The 24056-nt window shown below is 40.4% G+C and overlaps 1 protein-coding gene across 6 annotated transcripts in view; it reads right to left on the reverse strand.

Moving 5' to 3' along the window:
• USP34 (ubiquitin specific peptidase 34) overlaps window positions 1-24056 on the reverse strand; it is a 270160-nt gene that overhangs the window by 192933 nt on the left and 53171 nt on the right. For all 6 annotated transcript variants that reach the window (XM_037895996.2, XM_037895995.2, XM_043543902.1 and 3 more), the window contains exon 8: window positions 9539-9600. In XM_037895996.2, coding sequence (XP_037751924.1) covers window positions 9539-9600 — 62 coding nt within the window. The remainder of the gene's footprint in view (window positions 1-9538; window positions 9601-24056) is intronic.

Consider the following 24056-nt stretch of genomic DNA (forward strand, 5'->3'; position numbering starts at 1 on the left):
TGTCACTGATGCTGGGACAATAAATAAAGTAACTTTCAGTAAACTCTGGGAACTGATAAAAGCCTAAACAGTATATGTGTACTAATAAAGAGCTGTACCAAGAAATCTTTGATGGAATTCAACATTAAGTAAATGGAGATATGTCTTAAATAAATAGTCACAAAAGAAGTCATCAGGTCCCACTTATGCTAAGTTGCTGCTCAGAATCTCAAGTTTTAAACATTTATCCTCCTTAAAACAAGTTGGATAAAAATTTCTTTTTTTAAAATAAAAAAATGGGATATTTTATTTAAGTAGGAATTTTTTTAATTAAATACATGTTTATTTTTAAAAATAAGCCTATTTAAAATTAAATTGAAATTATGACAACCTATGTTAAGGCACAAATGTACTATAATCTATTACATTACATTAAATTTATTACATTAAATAAAAATAATATTAACATGACATGTTTGCTGCCCAATTTTTAATGAAAGTCAAACACTGAACCACTGGCCACTTAGTCACTCATTCTAGTCCAGTACCTGGAACCAGAGTATACTGTAGCGCTATCCCAGCTTTTTACAGCAGTAGCCTCTTCTGAAGGCTCAGAAAAAATATTTTCTTCATTTCAGTTTATTCAGCCAGTTCAGTTCAATTCAATGCCTAATTCATTCAAAGTTAAGAAACTAACTGGGAGTTGAAAAAGCAAGAAAGCTTGTTTTCCTCCTCCAATGTATGAATAAAAGCTTAATGTGAGAGGATGAGATCTACTAGTTTAAAAACTAGAAGGACAGTGATGACCAGAAACAATCAGTTCAAGTACAGATAACACTTTGTTTAATATATCATCCGCTAGTTTTAAATGCAAAACATGTTTTGATCATTTTTTTCTTATGTACTCAGCACATTTTAGGTAGTTTTATTTAACTAACAACATTTAAAATGCTTATTCTGTGCATTTTTAATTTAATTTTCCATCCAAATAAAGCTTGAAATAAATCACAAGTAAAAAATTAATGTAATAAGAAAGAAATACATCATTCATCTTTTTCTAACATAAAAAATGTAAATATTAAGAATCTGAATAAATGTATGTTAAGCTATATAACTGCTTAAATAAATGTGTATCCATATAGTGTATTCTGGATAGCAAAAAGAAGCATTATATTTCACTGCAAATTAACATATTTTAATAATTACCAACCAATGAAAATCAACTTCTCTTTAGGAAAATAACTAAGAAGTACAAATGCAAAACAAGGTTAACATTGATTATTTAAATCAAGGTTTCCTGCTTGGTGTTTTAAATAATGATTAAAATCAGTAATTTAAATTGCTTTAATTTAAATCAATCCACCATGCTTTAGAAGCAGTACTAGACAAACATTGCTGGATTTACTAGATGCAATTAAGACAAAAGAACAGACTGCTTGAATTTTTTCTGATTTAGACACTGGCCCTATTGGCTGACTATCTATGAGGTGCGAGACTCTCAAGAATCATGTTTTGTATTTTGGTTGCTCTGAAGGACAGACAAGGACAAAAACTTTCCTATGGAAGAGTTCCTTCAAATGCTATGAAGTACCCCGCCAAAGGTCTCCATCTGTAAACAACAATTTATTTTTTTGTTGTGATAGGTTGTGGATTATCATGGAGAACGGGTGCATTTGTTTTTCAAAAGGCAAAAATCCTTTGTTTTCTTGGTGGGCTCAGTTGTCAGACTGAGCTCTGGAAGCCCTGAAGGAAAACACTGACTGAGATCCAATTTGGCATTGGATTTACTTGTGAGTGACAAAAATAAATCTGATCCCTGTGAAAGACAGAATACTGGTTTTTGTTTTCCAGTAAAGAGGCTTTCTGGTCAGCTTTATTCTGGAAAACCTTGCCCAGAGTATCCCCTCTAAAACACATTAACTTTTAAATGAAATGGCTATTAGACCATGTGACCAGCACCAAGCATTCTTTTCACTATGATGTTAAATAAGAAGAAACATATTTGTAGGAACAGAGCAAGGATGCATCAGAGAGAAAAACAAACTAATATTAGCGGTTCCTGCTTTCTCCTGTGTTGTGGAAGAGAGAAGCTTTATGGCATACTTTCCCCAGAAATGCCAGCCTGCAGCATGGTTGAATTAGACTTTGTGACCAGTTCACAGCTTTCGCTTCCCACCTCCCCATTAAAATCAGACTCCAGGTCCCAATCACAAATATTGCATAAGACCACTGTGTTATCAAGGAGAATGGAGGTATTTTTGACAGATTACGCTCAAAAAATTTTTTTAAGATCTAAGGTGCCACAAGTACTCCTGTTCTTATTACTGAGTATTCCCTGGTACTGCTCCCCAAGTCTTAGATTCTTTTGCAACCTTTATAATTTGTAGATACATTTAAGAATTAGCTTATCAGGATGCATTCAGGACTCATGTACAATGCTCTCCAAATAAAAGTTCACTGGGAAACATGTCTGACTAATTTCTGGGTAACATAAATGTAACTTTTTTTTTTTTAAAGCATCAACTTGGGAAGACAATTTTGTTTACAGGGCCGTTTTTTAGCTGTTGCCTGATATCCTTGCTCATGCGGAATCAGATCCAACACCACAGACACCTCATTAATGAGTAATCCAGATCCTCTGAAACAAACCAGTGAAATGGCTCCACATTTCATGGGGCTCTGAGACCTCAGAGTATTCAATCCCTTAGGACATGAGAAAGAGACCACCCCTTTTATTTCAATTCTGGTGTTGTGGGAACAATGCATGGGAGCTTGAGACTGGGTTAGATAGAAACCTTCTTGGTCTGGAAATGCATAATCTCAGGGCCTCGTTAAGAATTTCTACACTGTTATTTGCTGTGCATTTCAAATAAATTCTTGGCTACTGAATGTCTGGTAAAGAATTACAACATCCGATGAAGAGAGCTGTAGCTCACGAAAGCTTATGCTCAAATAAATTGGTTAGTCTCCAAGGCGCCACAAGTCCTCCTTTTCTTTTTGTGAATACCGGTAAGGTGATTCTTAAACCAAAAGGCTTCTCAAAATTTTCTGGTTTTACAATATTATCCAATCTGAGCTCTGAGCCTCTGTTGCCAGCCCGGAGGACATCAGCCACGATGCCAGCCTCATAGCCATGGCTATGACCATGGACCTTGCAGCCGAGTCTGCTGCATCAGAGGCAGCCTGGAGAGAGGTCCTTGCCACAGTTTTACCTTCCTCAAGGATGGCAAGGAACTCTACCTTGGACTGCTCAGGCAACAAGTCCACAAATTTGGACACTGACTGCCAAACATTAAAATCATATCTCCCGAGTAGGGCCTGATGGTTCGCCACTCGGAGCTGGAGGCTGGCAGACGAATAAACCTTTCTCCCAAGTAAGTTGAGCCTCTTGCCATCCTTATTTTTGGGAGTCGGGCCTGGTTGCCCTTACCTCTCTCTTTCATTGTCCGTTGAACTCACAAGGGAGTTCAGGGCCAGGAGAGGATATAAATACTCTTATATCCTCTTAGCGGGGACGTAATACTTCCTTTCTGCCCTCTTAGAGATGGGCAGGAGAGAGAATGGGCTTTGCCATACAGTTTTTACAAGCTTTCCCAGCCCTTCATGCACAGGGCGTGCCACCCTGGAAGGGGCCACCGTGGCCAAGCTGTCAAATAAGCATCACAGGGTTCTGCCAACTCTTCTGCCTGTAACGCCAGGCTCACTGCCACCCTCTTCAGCAGCTCCTGACGTGCCCTGGCGTCGTCCTGTGGCACCATCTGTGATGGTCCCGCCACTGCCTCGTCAGATGAGGACAACAAGAAGGCGAGGGAGGGAGCAGGGGTTGGCACCGCCTCCTCTGGTTGGGTGACCTCCACTGCAGCTGGAGAAGGCTTGCGGGCACCTCGCTCAGACCCTGCACCTGAATCCGGGAGTGGTCAAGAAACGGTGGTCGACTTCCTCTCTGATGCCCCTGATACAGAGCATTGCATGAGTGTCCCTGGTGCCTGCAGAAACCCATATAGGTTCCAGAACTGCCATGCGGTAGGCCATTGGCCTTGGGCCCAGGCACGGGCCGATGGCACTGGGGAAGCGTCCCCAGGTTTAATCAGGCACATCTGGCCTGAGGACCCAGTACCTCCGAGGAGAAGGAAGAAGGGTGTTGCCTTGGGGACCACTGCAGTGCCAATGAGGCCTCAGGATACTCTTCCTGCCTGCTTCCATGACACTCATGGTGGGATGGGGGGGTTGTAACAGAACTCCAGATCCTGGCGTCTGCTTGGGGCTAGGGTACGGAGCGGCGGATCAGCAACGGGTATCAGCAAGGAACTGCAGCAGCAAAAGGAGCAGAATGTGGGGTCGCCGGCCAGCCCCATGCCAGCAGCTCCTCTACCATGGCTGTACTGCCCCCAGTCCCCAACCCTGTCCTCTGGCAGGGCTGTTCAGACCCCAGACAGGAGAAAGGAGATGCAGCATCACAGCTGTGTGAAAGGGCTGGGGGCGATACAGCCGTGCTGGAGGAGCTGCAGCCATTGCGGTTCCCTGCCAAATGTGCCCCTCCAGAGGCGTCTGGGGAGGGGCACGTGACCCTTCTTGCCCCTCCCAGGCATTGCCTTTGTGGGGATCAGCCGCATCGTGGCTCCACTGGGGTCCTGTGTCCCAGGGAGCAATGTCTCCTAACCGGAGACCGCTGCCATTCTGAGGATCGGTGGTGCACCGTGGCCCTGTGCCGGCCACTGAACGACCAACACCATCCCACGGGGCACTTGTGCCAAGAGTCCCATGAATGGTGCCAGGAACTCCAGTAGGTCTGGGAAGGTCAGAAGCACATCCCCGGGCATTGTCGCTTCAACACCAACCACTGCGATGCCTGGGAGCGATGCTGCAGCAAAGGGGACCGTGGTATGGGTCCCAGTGCTGGCTTCCCCCTGGAGACAACCACATCTGGACAAGGGGATGGGGGCACCGGCAAAGACAATGTCTTTTGCACCCTGGAAGGCCTCTGGAGTAGACGGGACTTCCAGGTGCTGGGGACCTCTGTGACTACCTGGGGTTTGCGATGGGTCCCAAGAAGGGCTAGTTGGCCTGGCTGGCAATGTCAGTGCCTGGCTGGCCTCTGGAGACTTACTGTCCCTTAAGAATCTATGCTCCCTTCCCAGATTTTCCCTTTGCTACATGGGAGGTCGTGAAATGCCCTCTCCCTTGGTGCTTCTTTTCCTTCTTTGCTGGTTCCAGGGACTGGGACCGGTGCCGGAGGAGTGCTTTGCACTGACACTGCCGCACTCACTGTCAAGTCTGACTTCAGTGGCTCGGAGCCCAGAGTAAGGGCCAACTCCATGAGGAGCACTCAATCTTATGTCCCACTCTCTTTTTGTCCTGGGCTTGAAGCTTTTACAAATGCAACACTTATCACTGATATGAGCTTCTCCAAAGCACATCAAGCAACTTTGATGAGGGTCGCTAATCACCATAGGCTTCCGACAGCAACCACATGGCTTAAAGCCGGGAAGCGGGGCATGCCTGGTCCCTGGGCTAAGTCCCAGAGGGGGACTATCTAATCTATCTACAACACTAACACACTAACTGTTAAGAAGACAAAAGAACTACTTTTCTAACTATGTACAACACTAAGAGAAACCACTGGTAAGTAAGCGCTTGCTGAAGCAAGGAGATGTTCCAGCACGGTCACTGGGGGTAACAAGGAATCGAGGGTGGGGGGATCCAGCAGCGCTCCTTACACTGCAGCATGTGCGCACCACTCCAGAGGATGCCAGAGCTGGTCCCTTACAGATACCACTGAGGGAAAACTTCCGGCCCCAGTGCATGTGCGATCACACACACCTAAAATGGAATGGACATGAGCTAGCACTCGAAGAAAAACTATTGTGTTCCATGTCTCAAGTATTTATAGATACCAGACTCCCAAACTTTTTTCTAAATACACATATGATAACATATCCGCAAGTCAGGATAAATTACAAATTAGTAAATATCTGAGGGGTATGGCAATACATTGTACCTCTTACCCAATGTTCCCAGAATATCCATATTTTATAATTCTTTAGTGTTCAAGGAACTCGTGTCAATTTGCTAAGAATCTGTGTGGATTTACTCTGGTTGTACTACCACTGAATTTGTTAGAGAGATATGGAAGGAATTACTGAAAAAAGCAATTTTAGTGGTCTCTTAGGGTAGCTCCTGCAAAGCGTTGAGCACCTTCAACACTAACTGACTTCAATGGGAGTTAAGGGTGCTTAGCATGTTGCAAGATCAAGACATTAATACCTGGAAATATTAAGCATATAAATGTGGTTTTAGCTGTGTGGTTTGAACAGGAGTGAGGTTACAACTGAGAGGTAAAGATCCCAATAACAGAGTTAAGAGCATCCGCTGCTAAGGAGAAAAACAGGTCTATTCACCCTCTTCTGTAATCCAAGAAAAGAGAGGATTTCTGTAAATTCTAAGAGAAGAATGATTGTCTGGCTAAGCTAGAAGGAGGACAGGAGACACTGGATATGGTTTAATTAGGCCATAACTTTAGTTGTGTACCCAGGAGATAAAAGGATACAGTGCAGGTATTTCCATAATCATTTCAATATATACCCAGGACATTTCCATCAGTACCTACCCATCCTGGTTCCCAGCCAAGCCACTGCTGGGACCTCATCATCCCCCTGCTCAAATGAGGGTTAATGAGGGACTATAAAGAAAGAGGGGGATTGGCTTCCTGCCATACCAGTCATAGGAGCCCTGAACCCCCTCTATTTCCACTCCTTTAAATCCTTTACCAATTCATTTTATCTGATCATTGTATTCCTACCCTATGGAATACCTGCACTGGATGCCCACCCCTAATTTACATAATGAGTTGCAACATCATGGCCTAAGTCACATATCCTGTTCACTCCAATTAAGCCCCTCTGAACCCCCTGGGGGAAGGTGAAAAACCCCACTTCATTCTTTCCCAGCCCCCACCACGACCCGAGAAAGGAGGAACTATCACAATGCCCGCAGCAGATTCTGACAAAACCCAGTATTTAACTACTTTCAGAGGTGGGACGGTAGGTGCTGCTGTGCCTGGTCCAGGTAAAAAAGGGCTTTTCCTGCACTGGCATGGAACTACATATAGTCCCCCCACCCCAGTCACCTGAGGGAGGTGTGGGGCGGTTTCTGCACCCCTACGCTGACCTGGTCAGCAGCTGCAGCAGAAAGACATTCTCCGGCTCCCTCACCCTTGAACAGCCCTTACACACCATTTCCAACAAGCCCCTACCACTTAATGTGTAGTGAGGTCATTGGATAAACTTGTCAAAAGATTATCTGACTATAATACTATTTAAATTTAAAATTGATAACCATATTTGGTACTTCAGCTCTTTTCTGAATTAGCTACTGATTTTCTTTATCAGTGACCTGTACTGTTTCAAAGTTGAACTTCAGTTTATTTTTAGTAATATTAAAAAAATTAGGATGGAAAGAGGCCAGAAAGACTGACTATGCTCATCCCCTCCTTGATTCAGTTTCACAAGTGCTGTTATACAAGAATTTTGCAAGTCATAAACATTTTTAATCTATTAAGTATAAATCCTTTTGCAATGTTTATATTAGATTGGATACACAAGAAATGGGGTATTTTTATTTCAAATTATTAGAAAAATTCCACAGACAAGGGTTCATTTTTTTGGAATTAGCATAGAATACTTTGTATGTGAGGAATCTCCTTTACATGTAAGGGTCTCTTCATATTTTTGGGAGTCATCACAATTACAAGCATGAGCCATAGTTTGTACACTGATCCTGTGCTTTCACCAGCTATATAATCAGTTGATAGGCCCTTCCAAATATTTCATTGACACAAAAAGGTAAAACCATCCACATCAAAATGGATGGTCTATATTTTGTAATTTACTATGTTAACTCTACAACTAAAATTATTTTATATGATGTTAATAGTCTACTTCAACTACAGTTTAAGAAGGTATCTTTTTTCAGATACCTTTTTTTTTATTTTTTTCTTTACTCCTTTGAGGTAGTTGCTATCCCTATTGCCACATGATTTTTCAGGTGTTGTTGATTAGTAAGTATCCAGTTAGCAAAACTGTGGTCCACTCTATTAAACAAGGTTAAGGACCCACTCACATAAATGTAAATTAATAAATTTAATCTTTGTTTCCACATTAAATTAACACAATTTATTAAAATGTAAATGTAAACCCCGATTTAGATTTAACTCCATCATAATTTAATTCCATCAATCTGAGTAGGGTTACATTGATAAGTACAAGAGCAAAGTCATTGTCTGTAGCACATAAACTGAACTTCTCTTCATTTGCTAGTCCTAGTGTAAACGAACTCTCCCTAAATATAACATTTGTCAAATGAGGATAACAACACTTCCCACTTTATGGAAGATTAGTTCAGTAAATGAATGTGAGCTGCTCAGATGCTTCACAAATAAGCATTATAGAATAGCCTATAAATATATAATAAATGAAAACACAGTGAAAGGTATGAAGTAAGTGCCTAATTATCATGACAACTGTCCTTTCTATTTTCTATTCTGGGTTTCTTTTGTGTGTATATTTATTTTGTAAGTAAAAGCAGGAAGTTTGCTATTGACTCATTCTGCCTTCTATCATGGTATAGGAGTTCCCCAGGATCCACATCAGTCCACTGCTTCTACTATTCATTATCTGCAGGAATTTTCTTCTAGACAAAGGGTTCAAAGTTTCACTTTGGTCTGGAAATTATACAAATTTAATTCTCATTCTCTCCAAAATAATTGTCTGATATTCAACTAGAAGACATCCTATCATTCTTTCCCGGTTTCAAATGACCAGTATCTTGAACTTAATGTAGAAAAAAATGTTGCAATGATAGGTCCTTAACATAAACTGAACAAATTCACTTTACCCATTATACCTATTACCATGTTTCAAAATACTGTTACCAGACAACTTTTATCAACCAGACACACTAAACGTGAGATCATTCCATTGAGCACAAATAAAAGTTAATGCAAAATTGTAATACCGTATTTCTGATATACACATTTTCTTCTACAGTTCTCTTTTGTTTCTAGTGGTGGAAATCTGACAGTGCAATTCTGATTATATAAAGTTCTTTGGGGACACCAATAAACTTCAGATAACTGGAGGACATTTACCACTTCTCTCCTTAGGATGTTGCATGTCGCTAATATTTGTAAAATATCTTGAAAATTTAAAGCACTATATAAATGTTAAGTATTATGATTATCACTAGAATACCTCTTAATCCTAAAACTCTCTTCCAGACTATTTCTCTACTCTGACTCTCAATCTATTTTCAAAAGTAAATGGAAAAGGGTTTATTTTTAATCTAATTTTTAGTAAACTGGAAGGAGGTGTGTACCGGTAATTGGTATTTTATTTCTTCTCAAATGCTTTACAAGTCTAGAGGCATTATATAGGATATTTCTAAGAAGAATCTCAATGTTTTTACTGCCCACACTCGAAAATTTAGAACAATTTTATAGGAGAAACCTTACAGTTATCTAGTGTGCTTAAACATAAGTACTCAAAATAATGTTCCTACTTACGTTTCTGTGTCCGAAACTAACGATTCATTATTACACACATCATTGAAGGTGTGAAGTTGATTCTAGAGTTAGAAAAAGGAAGAAGAAATTAAAATCTAACTTTAACAATATTTTGTGTGGTAATTTTTCTTACGTATAAAAATGTTAGCAGTGACAAGAAATAAATAGTGAAGCTAACGTTTTGCATAATTAGATTATTTAATCAGAAAAATATATTAAACAGGTGTGTACAGCATAATTTGTCTCATTACCATAATTTTCATAAAATATTCTAATACTAATACTTTTTCAAAACTTACTAATCTAGAATTAGAAACATTTCTGATTAAATTAACAGAATAACATACTAATTAGTATTCTCGGTAAGTAATAGAGATAGGGTAAGTTTATTTATTAAACCAGAAAATGGCTTTTTGAACACTTACTTTTACTAAACCAATCTTTTGACATATATAATCTTCACCCATTCTAAAACTCAAAGCCAGGCTTCTACCAGTAATTCTGTAAATCAGTTTTTATTGAAAATGAAATTAAAATTATACAGATGGGCATTTTAGGGGAAGCCACCACGTTACCCGATCCTGCCTACTATAGCTTCTCAGAAGTGATTTATTAGTAGCTTTATAAAAGAGTCAAAAAAGAACTGAGCTAGGGAAATGAAACTGAAAAAATATAATGAAGGCTTGTGGGGGCTTTGAATTAATGGATCCATGGCTTCACAGAAAGAAAAAGAAAAAAAAAGAAAAAGCTAACTTCAGTTAAGAAATATCATCTCTCTCTTATGTCCACCAGCCCAACTTTATATAAGTGACATCTCCAACAGCAAAACAGATAGCACAATTGTTGGATCATATTAAAAAAGTTCTGTATTAAAATCACAAATGAGTTTGATTCCCCATAGTTTAAATTCCAGGGTATTACTAATTAAGAGGTCTCTTGGTTTTTGATACTGCTTCTCTCCCTCTCTGTGTGAAACTTGCAAGCTGCTAATTGTGTTAGTACATTCTAAGACAGAGTCTGTTCTCAAAGCAATTCTTTGTAACAACTACTCCTCACACAGAGAGGGACTCAAAGCAATACTCTGTAACAACAGAAACAGCACCCAGAGACTCCCCACCCTTTTGTTGTATTCATCTCGCTTTGTTAACAATTGTGATTAAAATAGAGATAGAGGATGTATGTGGATGGATGCTTGGTGTGGATAACAACTGAATGATCAGGGACGTGCCAGCCTAAGAATCCAGTGTCCATCGACTGAAGAAGGCATCAAGTGGAAATAACCAGAGGACCCCCGGAAGGCAGAGTGGAATCCACCCAACAGCCTCAAGAATGGGAGAACCAAAGAACAAGATAACATCTGGCAGCACGGAGCCGTCAGGAATGTGCCATCTGCTGACTGATTCAGCAACAGCATGATGAAGCAATTCCCATAGACTGGCATAGGAAGAAATTCCTATCAAAATGGACTCTAGAAAGGGAGAACTTTGGGGTTTGATTCTGCAAACCAACTTCCAGGAGCATCAGATGAGCATCTGACAAGGCCCTGCTCCCTCCTCATGTCCAGGCCACCTGGCCAGTGGCTTGGCATGAGCAACTCTAGGGCTGGTAACTATGATAACAACCTTGTAGAACCTCTCTCTGTGTGTGTGAATAAATATGAAATTGAATGGAATGTTATAGCTATAACTAACTGCTTACTATGATTCTTTCTGTATTCACAATAAATGTGGCATTTTGCCTTTTCCCCTTTAATAAGATCCTGCTGGTTTTTATTTTATTGGTATAACACAATTTCCATAGCAAAAAATTCTGATTGTATAGTTAGAGTTGAAATTTTGTTCACATTACCTAAGACTTTGTTAATAGACCATTAGAGTTCAAAATTTAAATGAGGAATTGGTTGGTTTTTTTTAATTTATTATAACACTGACCGTTACTATGCTCCATTTATAAGGCAGAGAGATCTTGCCTATTTACTACATGAGCTTGAATCCGTCTCCTCAGAGCTCTAAATCACCCTCCAAATATTGCCAAGAGAATCCCCTCATATCTCTATGCCCACTACTTCATCCTCCTGATATCGTCAGTTAAAATGAATTCAACTGATATAGGCCAGAATGGGTGGGATTATGTGATTTATCAAAAAAATAGTACAGGATGGAGTGGGAGGGGTAAACCCATTTCAGGAAGTTATATGTAGAGTAAAGGAGGAGAGGGAGAGAGGCAGAATTAAGGTTGGTTTTAAACTTTAGCTCAAAACTTCATAACATTATCAAAATTCTAAATCCTAGCTATCTTCTAGCTATGTAGTTTTTTGGTAGGCTAAATAAATGTACTACCCTGTGTATTGAATATTCTGAATGTGTGAATTTTCTTAGTGTTTATAAATAATTCTTTCATGTAGGCCCCTTCACTGGAGGCATGATCCCAGAAGAGATGAAATTGCCATGTTTCTCCAGTATCTAATCTGACATAGATTGCACTCTCCACAGTATATTACTAGCTGCAGAAATCCTTTTAGTCTTCTAGTTACCAAGTTCTAGCGACAATAATTCCTGCAGCACATATTGATTCATATCCAGATATCTGCATCACCAGTTTTCCAGACTTGCTGACATCCATTCAGTTCTCAACCCAGTCATTAACAGAGTCAATTTGTAATGAAACTTGTAATAACCTTTTTTTTTAAACAAAATGTGGTCAAATATTAATTTATACTCTAGTTTCAAGGAGAATTAGGGACACAGTAATTTTGAACTTATGGAAGTCAGACTTTTATGAATTACAGTATGACTAACCCAAAATGTAAGTTTCTGGCACAAAGGAATCTTGAGCAAACTGTCTCAGATACTGAAAGGTCAGACTTCTCAGATTATTACTCTTACCATAATTTCAACACAAATCTTACTAAAAATCCTAGATAGCAATAAAAAAACAAAGAAAGGGGCAAAAACTGAGGGGGAATTGTTGCAAACTGTGTATCAAAAAATGGTATATAGTTTATAGGGATCTATTAGCAATTTATTTTCTTAATACAGTAGACAAGGTAATTTCAAAAACATGAGCAAGCTTTATATATTTGTACTTCTTAAAACTTCCAAACAGTAATTTTGCGTTACTGACCTACTTGTAGATATCGTAAGTATTAGAGAACAGGTGAATGCTTGGGCTTCTTGCTGGCCACGATGAGTAGAGGAAAGATTAAGCTGCTTGCAAGTAAGCAAGAAAATGGAAAAGACTTCACTGCTTAACTCTACTTAATCATATGTTCATTGTCAAGGATATATACTTCCCACACAAGAAAGATAAACATGTCTATTTTCCAAGAGGCATGTCCTGGAAGTGGCTACCTTTTACGTAATGTTGTTTAAGATTGAAGATCTTGTAATGTGGAACTGAACTTTGGAGTCTCAGGGCATGTCTACATAGCAGTTACACACCTTTAGCTAATCCTTGTCACCTGATTAGGGCTCATGGGGTTCGGGCTGTGGGGCTGTAAAATTGCTGTGTAGACATTCAGGTTTGGGCTGGCGCCCAAGCTCTGGGATTCAATGACCGGGGAGGATCCCAGAGCCTGGGCTTCAGACTTACACTTCAATTTTACAGCAACACAGCCTGTGTCAGCTGACACCTGCCAGCCATGAATATTTACTGCTGTGTAGATATACGCTCCAGGACCAAACTTCAATACTGTCTTTGGACAATAATCTTTGACAGAAAGTGAATTTTTAAAATCTTACCAAATTTTAATAACTACTTGTCTAAAACTCTGCTAAAACTGTAGACGGGAAATCGGTTCTTTGCTAAATTCGCTCTACACTATGTATAAGGTCAAAAACTGAGGAAAGAAAATCATTTTAGTTGTGAGTCTTCTCAAATGTCTTGGTGAAATACAGAAAATGGAGCTGAATCTGTGCTCTATGTGAAATTAAAATTGAGAGAGTATGAGAAGCAGGGCACTCAAAATCTGTTTCCTTGATGATTTACCAAACAGTTTCAAACTAAAGACATTGATAGAAATACAGACTATGGAAAGCTGGAGAATAGTAACCAAGGTTCCTCTGCAACAGAGGTTTCAGAGTGGTAGCCGTGTTAGTCTGTATCAGCAAAAAGAACAAGGAATACTTGTGGCATCTTAGAGACTAACAAATTTATTTGAGCATAAGCTTTCGTAGACTAAAACCTACTTCATCTGATGCATGCAGTGGAAAATACAGTAGGAAGATATATATATACACACACATACACACAGAGAGAACATGAAAAAATGGGTGCTGCCATAACTGATCACTCTCGTTATAGTGGGTAGGACAACACCCATTTTTTTCACGTTCTCTGTGTATATATTTATACACACACACAGAGCATTCTTTAGTAATGATATCTCTTTTGCAATTCCCAGGATCAAACAAGTTATAAATCCTCAAAGGTTCATACAATTTTATACTAACACCAATATTTTTATATATATATATATATACACACACACACACACATATATATATACACACACACATATATATACACACACACACACACATACACACACCCCCAAAATATGTAAACTCGGACATTTTTATTCTGAAATCCATTTTTGGTAAGGACACACAAAGGAAGATATGTATGTTATTAATTCAAAGCAAAGAAAGAGGATAATGGCATACAAAGGTGTAAGTAAATTGCTTAGAGATTACATCTCAAGCAACTTTGGAGACTTTTCTTACTGTAGCTCATGAACTATGGAGGGGGGGATTGTTTGGGGTTTTCGGGAGGCTTTAAGAGAATCTGACTACTGTTTTAAGTTGATGTAAGACTTTTATTCTTCAACCCAATTTGAAATTTATCACTTCTGTATGAAATCAAATTTATCCTCAAACTAATGGTCATACCTTAAAATACCTCTGTCAGATGATAACGCACGGACATAAAAGTATACACTTACCACTGCGTATACAGTATATACCATTATAAGATTAATACAAAAGCCTGAGTCTATCCTTTTACAGAAGATTAATTAAATTAAGGCTGCCGATTAATTGCAGCTAATTCACACGATCAACTCGAAAAAATTAACCGTGATTAATCGCAGTTTTAATCACACTGTTAAACAATACCAACTGAAATGTATTAAATATTTTTGAATGTTTTTCCACATTTTCAAATATATTGATTTCAATTACAACACAGAATACAAAATGTACAGTGCTCACTTTATATTATTATTTTATTACAAATATTTGCACTGTTAAAAAGATAAAAGAATTAGTATTTTTATTTCACCTCATACAAGTACTGTAGTATGATCTCAATCGCAAAAGTGCAACTTACAAATGTAGATTTTTGTATTATATAACTGCACTCAAAAACAAACCAATGTAAAACTTTAGAGCCTACAAGTCCACTCAGTACTACTACTTCTTCAGCCAATCACTAAGACAAACAAGTTTGCTTACATTTACGGGAGATAATGCTGCCCATTTTTATTTACAAAGCCATCTGAAAGTGAGAACAGGCATTGGCATGGCACTTTTGTAGCCGGAAGTACAAGGTATTTACATGCCAGATATGCTAAATATCCATATGCCCCTTCCTGGTGCCGCCACCACTCCAGCGGATATGCTTCCATGCTGATGATACTTGTTAAAAAAACGTGTTAATTAAATTTGTGCCTGAACTCCGTGGGGGATAATTGTATGTCTCCTGCTCAGTTTTACATCCATTCTACGATATATTTCATGTTATAGCAGTCTCAAATAATGGCCCAGCACATGTTGTTCATTTTAAGAACACTCACTGCAGATTTGACAAAACGCGAAAAAGGTACCAACGTGAGATTTCTAAAGATAGCTACAGCACTTGACCCAAAGTTTAAGAATCTGAAGTGCCTTCCCAAATCTGAGAGGGATGAAGTGTGGAGCATGCTTTCAGAAGTCTTAAAAGATCAACATGCTGGTGCGGAAACTACAGAACCCAAACCACCAAAAAAGAAAATCAACATTCTGCTAAAATAACGAGGAGTCCTTGTGCCACCTTAGAGACTAACAAATTTATTTGGGCATAAGCTTTCGTGGGTTAGAACCCACTTCATCAGATGCATGGAGTGAAAATACTGGAGCTACCACTCTAAAACCTTCTGCTCGTGGCATCTGACTCAGATGATGAAAATGAACATGGATCAGTCCATACTGCTTTGGATCGTTTTCGAGCAGAACCCATCATCAGCATGGAAGCATGTCCTCTGGAATAGTGATTGAAGCATGAAAGGAATATGAATCTTTAGCACATACGTATGGCATGTAAATATCTTGCAACGCCGGCTACAACAGTGCCATGCAAACGCCTGCTCTCACTTTCAGGTGACATTGTAAACAAGAAGCGGGCAGCATTATCTCCTGCAAATGTAAACAAACTTCCTTGTCTGTGTGATTGGCTGAACAAGAAGTAGGACTGAGTGGACTTGTAGGCTCTAAAGTTTTTAACTTGTTTTATTTTTGAATGCAAGTATTTTTTGTACATAATTCTACATTTGTAAGTTCAACTTTCATGATAAAGAGATTGCACTACAGTACTTGTATTAGGTGAATTGAAATATACTATTTCTTTTGTTTTTTACAATGCAAATATTTGTATTCAAAAATAAATATAAAGTGAGCACTGTACATTTTGTATTCTGTGTCATAACTGAAATCAATATATTTGAAAATGTAGAAAACATCCAAAAATATTTAAATAAATGGTATTCTATTATTGTAAAACAGTGCAATTAATCGCGATTAATTTTAATCACTAGACGGCCCTAAATTAAATCTTCTGAAAATTTTTCTTTGAAAAGAAACACTCTGAAAGTTCACTGCATACTAATTAAACACAACCAGAAATCTAAAAATCAGACACTGAATATATTAAAATGCTGTCATTTTGATGTTTCATCCACAAGTTATGTTTCTGGATAGCTTGTTTTTGAAGATCCAACTGAATGAATAAAATTATATTACAAGCAACCATACATTCACTTAAATGAAAAATTGATCTGAAAATGTGTCCAAAGTCCTGTAGATTCAGTTACCTTTTAAACAAGATTGGGATAATACTGATTCGATGCAATGTATGAACAATCAGAGTTTCCTTTACTACAATTAGTGCATCTCCTCTAATGTAAGTTAACCACATTCCTTGCACAAGGAAAAATAATTGTATGTGAACTATTCACTGGTCAGCTCAAATCTACTACTTTTAATATTATTTTCAAATATTTCTATATATTAATTATATTACACAACTGTATAATTAAATTAGACTTAGAATTAGATTTAATCTCAGTTGTCTAATATTAGCTTTAAACTCAGTTGTGAACAGAATTCTAATGTGATTTAACCAAAACCTGTGTGGACAGAACCAAACCATGGTCAGAAAAACATACACAGGCCCTAAGTAGAAGGGGAGGTTACTGATCTGCAACTGGAAGTTCTTTGAGATGTGTGGTCCCTATCTGTATTAAATGCATGCGCACCATGCACCCAGAGCCGGAGAATTTAGAAGTACTGTGTGTTGGTCCGCAAATGCACCCTGGTTCACCACATGCCTCCATATGAGGGAATAAAGGGCAGAATTGATCAACCACCTCTCCAGTTCCTTCTCTACTGCAATTCAGATAAGATCAAAGCAGAGGGGAAGGAGGGCAGGTAGTGGAATACAGATAAGGACCACACATCAAGAAGAATCTCTAGATACAGGCCAGTAACTGCCCCTTCTTCGAGAGACGGTCTGATTGTATTCCACTGTGGGTGACTGATAAGCAGTACTTAAGTAAGAGGAGAGTGTAAGGGGTAGACAGTAAAGCTGCATAGCGGACTGCCATCCCAAAGGAGGAATAAGCAGAGAAGTCCTGCACCAGGCTAAAATATCTCACAAATGTGTGAACTGAGCCCCACATGGCCACTTTACAGATGTCCAGGAAGGGTACCTCCTGCAGTTGTTGCTTGTGCTCAGGTGGAATGAGCGCTTATCCCATGAGCGCAGGGGTGTGTGGAGTGGGGGAATCAAAAGGTGATACAGTAGAATGCAGCCAGAGATCTATTTGGAGACTCTCTGGGTGGAAATGGTGTCATAAATATAAAGGGAAGGGTAACCACCTGTCTGTATACAGTGCTATAAAAATCCCTCCTGGCCAGAGGCAAAACCCTTTCACCTGTAAAGGGTTAAGAAGCTAAGATAACCACACTGGCACCTGACCAAAATGACCAATGAGGAGACAAGATACTTTCAAAGCTGGAGGGGGAAGCAAACAAAGGTCTGTCTGTCTGTGTGATGCTTTTGCCGGGAACAGATCAGGAATGCTCTTCATAACTCCTTAAGTTAGTAAGTAATCTAGCTAGAAATGCGTTAGATTTCCTTTTGTTTAATGGCTGGTAAAATACCTGTGCTGAATGGCATGTATATTCCTGTTTTTGTGTCTTTTTGTAACTTAAGGATTTGCCTAAAGGGATTCTCTATGTTTTGAATCTGATTATCCTGTAAGGTATTTACCATCCTGATTTTACAGAGGTGATTCTTTTACTTTTTCTTTAATTAAAATTCTTCTTTTAAGAATCTGATTGCTTTTTCATTGTTCTTAAGATCCACGGGTTTGGGTCTGTGTTCACCTATGCAAATTGGTGAGGATTTTTATCAAGCCTTCCCCAGGAAAGGGGGTGTAGGGCTTGGGGAGATATTCTGGGGGGAAGACGTCTCCAACTGGGCTCTTTCCCTGGTCTTTGTTTAACACGCTTGGTGGTGGCAGCATAAGGTTCAAGGACAAGGCAAAGTTTGTACCTTGAGGAAGTTTTTAACCTAAGCTGGTAAGAATAAGCTTAGGGGGTCTTTCATGCAGGTCCCCACATCTGTTCCCTAGAGTTCAGAGTGGGGAAGCAACCTTGACAGATGGTGTGCCCCCTGATTCTTTTGGCTATAGGAATATCCTGATTGGTTTTCTTCTTTGCAGGTAAAAGGCCAAGGCCCGCCGAACATCGAGGGAGTGAAGTCTTTGTTCCTCTGTGGATGCATGCGGTTTTGGAACAAAGGTAAGTGAATGAATTGGTTAAGGTGAAATTCTGAAACTACTTTAGGAATGAATTTGGGGTGTAGACACAAGGAAACCTTCTCCTCATGGACTACAGCATAAGGAAAATCTGCCATCCTAGCTCCAAACTGACCAACCCTTCTAGCTGAGGTGATGGCAACAAGGAAAGCGACCTTCATGGAAAGGAGAAACATGGAGCAAGAAGCTAAAGGTTCAAGGCTGAAGTCCAACTGGAGAGGAGGCTTCTGAATGGTGGAAAGGTTCTGATTAGGCCTTTCCAGAATCCATTGATCAGTGGATGTGTGGAGACCAAATAGCCCTAAAGAAGGTGGATGGTGCGCACTGATTGTCGTCAAGTGGACTTGCCAAGAGCTGAGGACAAGCGTGACATCTTCTAAGGGAGCATATAGTCCAAGATGAAAGGAATAGCTACAGTTTCTGGGAGATGCCTCTTTGATGTGCCCCAGAATAAAAGCGCTTCTATTTACCTAGGAAACACCTTCTTGTCAAGTTCTTTCTACTATGAGAAAGGATGTTTCACACAGCTGTGGTGCATGAACGTTCTATGGACAATGCCCATGCAAATACAAAGCTCTGAGATGGAATGGACGCAGATCAGGGTGCTTGGGAAACATTGGGAGGATGACTGGTGGTTGGGATGACATATGTAGGAGATTAGGAAACCAAAACAGTCTGGAACAGCAGCGGGTGATCAGGACGACCCGTGCTCTGTGCTGCTAGATTTTGCGTAGAACTCGTGGCAGGAGTGGTTGTGGACAGACAGTATAGTTGAACTGGTCCGACCAAGGAAGAAGCAGTGTCACCTTAGGGTGGTACACTTCCTGTTTAAGAGGCGAACAGATCTCTGGTTGGGGTTCCCTAAAGAGTGAAAATATTGCACACAATACCAAGTCATGAAGTTCCCACTTGTGGTTGACTGTGAAATGTCTGTTGAGGAAGTCCGCAAGCACATTTGCTTCACCGGAAGGTAGGCTGCCGATAGGGTGATTTGATTGGTGATACACCAGTTCCGAAAGCTGACTGCTTCTGCACACAGGGAGATGGATCTCACTCTTCACTGCTTGTTGATGTAGAAGACAGTTGTAATGTTGTCTGACATTAAAAGGACATGGTGAGCATGAATGAATGGAAGAAAGGACTTGCATGCTTTCTGGACTGCTTGCCAACTGCAGGATATTGTTGTGCATCCTGGACTCTTCGAGATTCAAAATACAACATGGTTTTACAAAAGGTAGATCGTGCCAAACCAACCTGATCTCCTTCTTTGAGAAAGTAACAGATTTTTTAGACAAAGGAAACGCAGTGGATCTAATTTACCTAGATTTCAGAAAGGCGTTTGATACTGTGCCACATGGGGAATTATTAGTTAAATTGGAAAAGATGGGGATCAATATGAAAATTGAAAGGTGGATAAGGAATTGGTTAAAGGGGAGACTACAACGGGTCCTACTGAAAGGTGAACTGTCAGGCTGGAGGGAGGTTACCAGTGGAGTTCCTCAAGGATCGGTTTTGGGACCAATCTTATTTAATCTTTTTATTACTGACCTCGGCACAAAAAGTGCGAGTGTGCTAATAAAGTTTGCGGATGATACAAAGCTGGGAGGTATTGCCAATTTAGAGAAGGACAAGGATATCTGTTATATAGGAGGATCTGGATGACCTTGTAAACTGGAGTAATAGTAATAGGATGAAATTTAATAGTGAGGAGTGTAAGGTCATGCATTTAGGGATTAATAACAAGAATTTCTGTTATAAGCTGGGGACGCATCAATTAGAAGTAACGGAGAAGGAGAAGGACCTTGGAGTATTGGTTGATCATAGGATGACTATGAGCCGCCAATGTGATATGGCTGTGAAAAAAGCTAATGCGGTCTTGGCATGCATCAGGCGAGGTATTTCCAGTAGGGATAAGGAGGTTTTAGTACCGTTATACAAGGCACTGGTGAGACCTCACCTGGAATACTGTGTGCAGTTCTGGTCTCCCATGTTTAAGAAGGATGAATTCAAACTAGAACAGGTACAGAGAAGGGCTACTAGGATGATCCGAGGAATGGAAAACTTGTCTTATGAAAAGAGACTCAAGGAGCTTGGCTTGTTTAGCCTAACTAAAAGAAGGTTGAGGGGAGATATGATTGCTCCCTATAAATATATCAGAGGGATAAATACCAGAGAGGGAGAGGAATTATTTAAGCTCAGTACCAATGTGGACACAAGAACAAATGGATATAAACTGGCCATCAGGAAGTTTAGACTTGAAATTAGACGAAGGTTTCTAACCATCAGAGGAGTGAAGTTTTGGAACAGCCTTCCAAGGGAAGCAGTAGGGGCAAAAGATCTATCTGGCTTTAAGATTAAACTCAATAAGTTTATGGAGGAGATGGTATGATGGGATAACATGGTTTTGGTAATTAAATATTCATGGTAATTAGGCCTAATGGCCTGTGATGGGATGTTAGATGGGGTGGGATCTGAGTTACCCAGGAAAGAATTTTCTGTAGTATCTGGCTGGTGAATCTTGCCCATATGCTCAGGGTTTAGCTGATTGCCATATTTGGGGTTGGGAAGGAATTTTCCTCCAGGGCAGATTGGAAGAGGCCCTGGAGGTTTTCCACCTTCCGCTGTAGCATGGGGCACAGGTCACTTGCTGGAGGATTCTCTGCTCCTTGAAGTCTTTAAACCACAATTTGAGGACTTCAGTAGCTCAGACATAGGTGAGAGGTTTTTCGCAGGAGTGGGTGGGTGAAATTCTGTGGCCTGCGTTGTGCACGAGGTCAGACTAGATGATCATAATGGTCCCTTCTGACCTTAGTATCTATGAATCTATAAGGAGTTGCCTTACAAGTGGAGAACCAGTGCTGACAGGGCCAATTCAATCAGGGGTGGATGTGGTCCACTCCCAGTAATTGATGAGGAGGTGTCAATACCAACAGAGGAAAAATTGCTTTTGTAGGGAGCCAGCCACTCCCAGTCCCTATTCAAGCCCAAATTAATGGTGTTAAATTCCCCTGTGCCATGTACATTGGCCAAACCGGACAGTCTCTATGTAAAAGAATAAAAGGACACAAATCAGACATCAGGAATGGTAACATACAAAAGCCAGTAGGAGAACACTTCAATCTCCCTGGACATTCTATAACAGATGTAAAACTAGCCATACTTCAACAAAAAAAACCAAAAAAAAGTCAAAAACAGACTTCAAAGAGAAACTGCAGAGATACAATTCATTTGCAAATTTAACGCCATTAATTTGGGTTTGAATAGGGACTGGGAGTGGCTGGCTCACTACAAAAGCAATTTTCCCTCTGTTGGTATTGACACTGCCTCATCAATTATTGGGAGTGGACCACATCCACGCTGATTGAACTGACCCTGTCAACACTGGCTCTCCAATTGTAAGGTAACTCCCTTCTCTTCATGTTTATGCCTGCATCTGTAATTGTCACTCCATGCATCTGAAGAAGTGGGTTTTTACCCACAAAAGCTTATGCACAAATAAATCTGTTAGTCTTTAAGATGTCACCAGACTCCTCGATGTCTTGACCAGTACTCGAGAGCTGTTTGTGATTGAACTATGATATTGTTCATGGTCTGGAACCTGTCCTTGGGCAGGTACTCTCTTGCAGTGATAGAATTCAAGGTTGCCCCGATGAAATCCCAAGGACAGGTTTTTTAGCATTTACGCTGATTTCCAGTGGGGAGAGGAGGTGTAGCATCATAGACACTGACATGTAGGCTTCCTGGCAGGACCTGGTGACAAGGAACCAGAGGTCCAGGCAGAAGAAGTCAATGAAACCACGACATCTGATGTGAGCTGCTACTACAGAGAACTCTAGTGGCAATCACTATTCGGAAAGACAGTTCTCTGTATTGAGACTGGTCAGAGCCCACCATGAATATGAGGAAACGTCCCTGAGTGGGATGAATGTCTGTGTGAAAATAGGAGTCCTTCATGTCAAGAGCTGTAAACCACATGCCCTTTTCTAAAAATGGGATTATAGATGTCAATGTGATCATGCGAAATCTGAGTTTGTTAATGAAGTGACTGAGACACTGGAAGTCAAGGATTGGTCCCCAACTTCTCCCCCCCCCCCCCTTTTCTTTCGGAGCACCTGGAAGAAAGTAGAGTAAAACCCTCTCCCTTGGAATTGAGGAGGGATGTGATCTATCACTTCTCACTGCAATAAGGAATTCACCTCTTGTTTCAGAATACTCTTATAAGAGTGGTCTCCAGAGGGGGGATTTTGGAGGAGGTAAGGATGCAAACTATCATATAGCCAGAGCAGATGACACTCAGCACCCATCTGTCCATTGTTATTGCACTCCAGGTATTGAAAGAGTGCTAGACGAGCCCTAAATGGTGTGTGGCGGTCGGGAGATGTTGGGCTTAGTGTTTCACAGTTCTCTAGCACCAGTCAAAAATATTGTCCAGCCAGGGACTCAGACTGATGCACAGCATGTTGCAGACAGTGCAGGGAAGTGGGAGTTTTGAATCCTCTGTCTCTTGCATGGAGATTCATAGGGCCTCTGATGGAAAAACTGCTGAGCCATATCTTTAGGTCTCAACGATAAGCAGTGAAATTTCTCCTTGGGGCAGGCATATATACCCCAGGTGAACAGAGGGTATCCCTGGAGTCCTTCAGGGTATGGAGGTGTGATTCATCGAAGGGGAAATTCTCAATAGTATTCTGGAACTCCCTAGGGAACCCTGACACATAGAGCCATGACTCCCTACACGTGATAACAGCAGTAGCCAGAGCTCTAGAGGAGGTATCAACAGCATCAACTGCAGATTGGAGAGTGGTCCTGGCTATCAGTTTGCCTTCATCTATCAGAGTTTGCAAATGAGCTCTGTCCTGCTGTGGAACTCTGTCAGTAAACTCCGCAAACTTGGTGTAGTTCAGAAAATCGTATGGAGCCATTAGTTCCTGGTAATTGGCTAAGCTGAACTGGAGGCTAGATGAAGAAAAGACATTTCTCCCAAACTCTTTATCAGTAGGAGTAGACCAGGGATGTTCCTGTCTAGCCCTTTCAGAAATGGCCTGGACTGCCAGTGAGAAGGGAGTGGGGGGACAAAACAAAAATTCTGTTCCTTTAGCCTACCCTTTTCAAAGTGGGAACACAGGTAGTAGTAGTATGCCAAACTGTCCTATCTGGCTCCAGTATGTCTTCATTAACGGGGAGAGTTATTTTGTTGGATCCGGATGAGTGGAGAATGTCTAAGAATTTGTGCTGGAAGTCCTGGAACTCTTTGAGAAGAATATGAAGTTCTCCAACAACTCTGCGAAGATGATCCTGCAACTGTCTGAAGTCATCAGGAGGAGGAGACATAGAAGTCACCTATTTGTCCGGAGATGAAGCCAGCAGTCTTACTCGTTTCAGTGGAATTGCCAGATCCAGTGTGTAGCATTCCCTCTCCTCCTCTGTAGGATCTGAGAGAAC

Source organism: Chelonia mydas, chromosome 3, assembly GCF_015237465.2.
Source record: "Chelonia mydas isolate rCheMyd1 chromosome 3, rCheMyd1.pri.v2, whole genome shotgun sequence".
In the NCBI taxonomy this organism is placed as follows: domain Eukaryota; kingdom Metazoa; phylum Chordata; order Testudines; family Cheloniidae; genus Chelonia; species Chelonia mydas.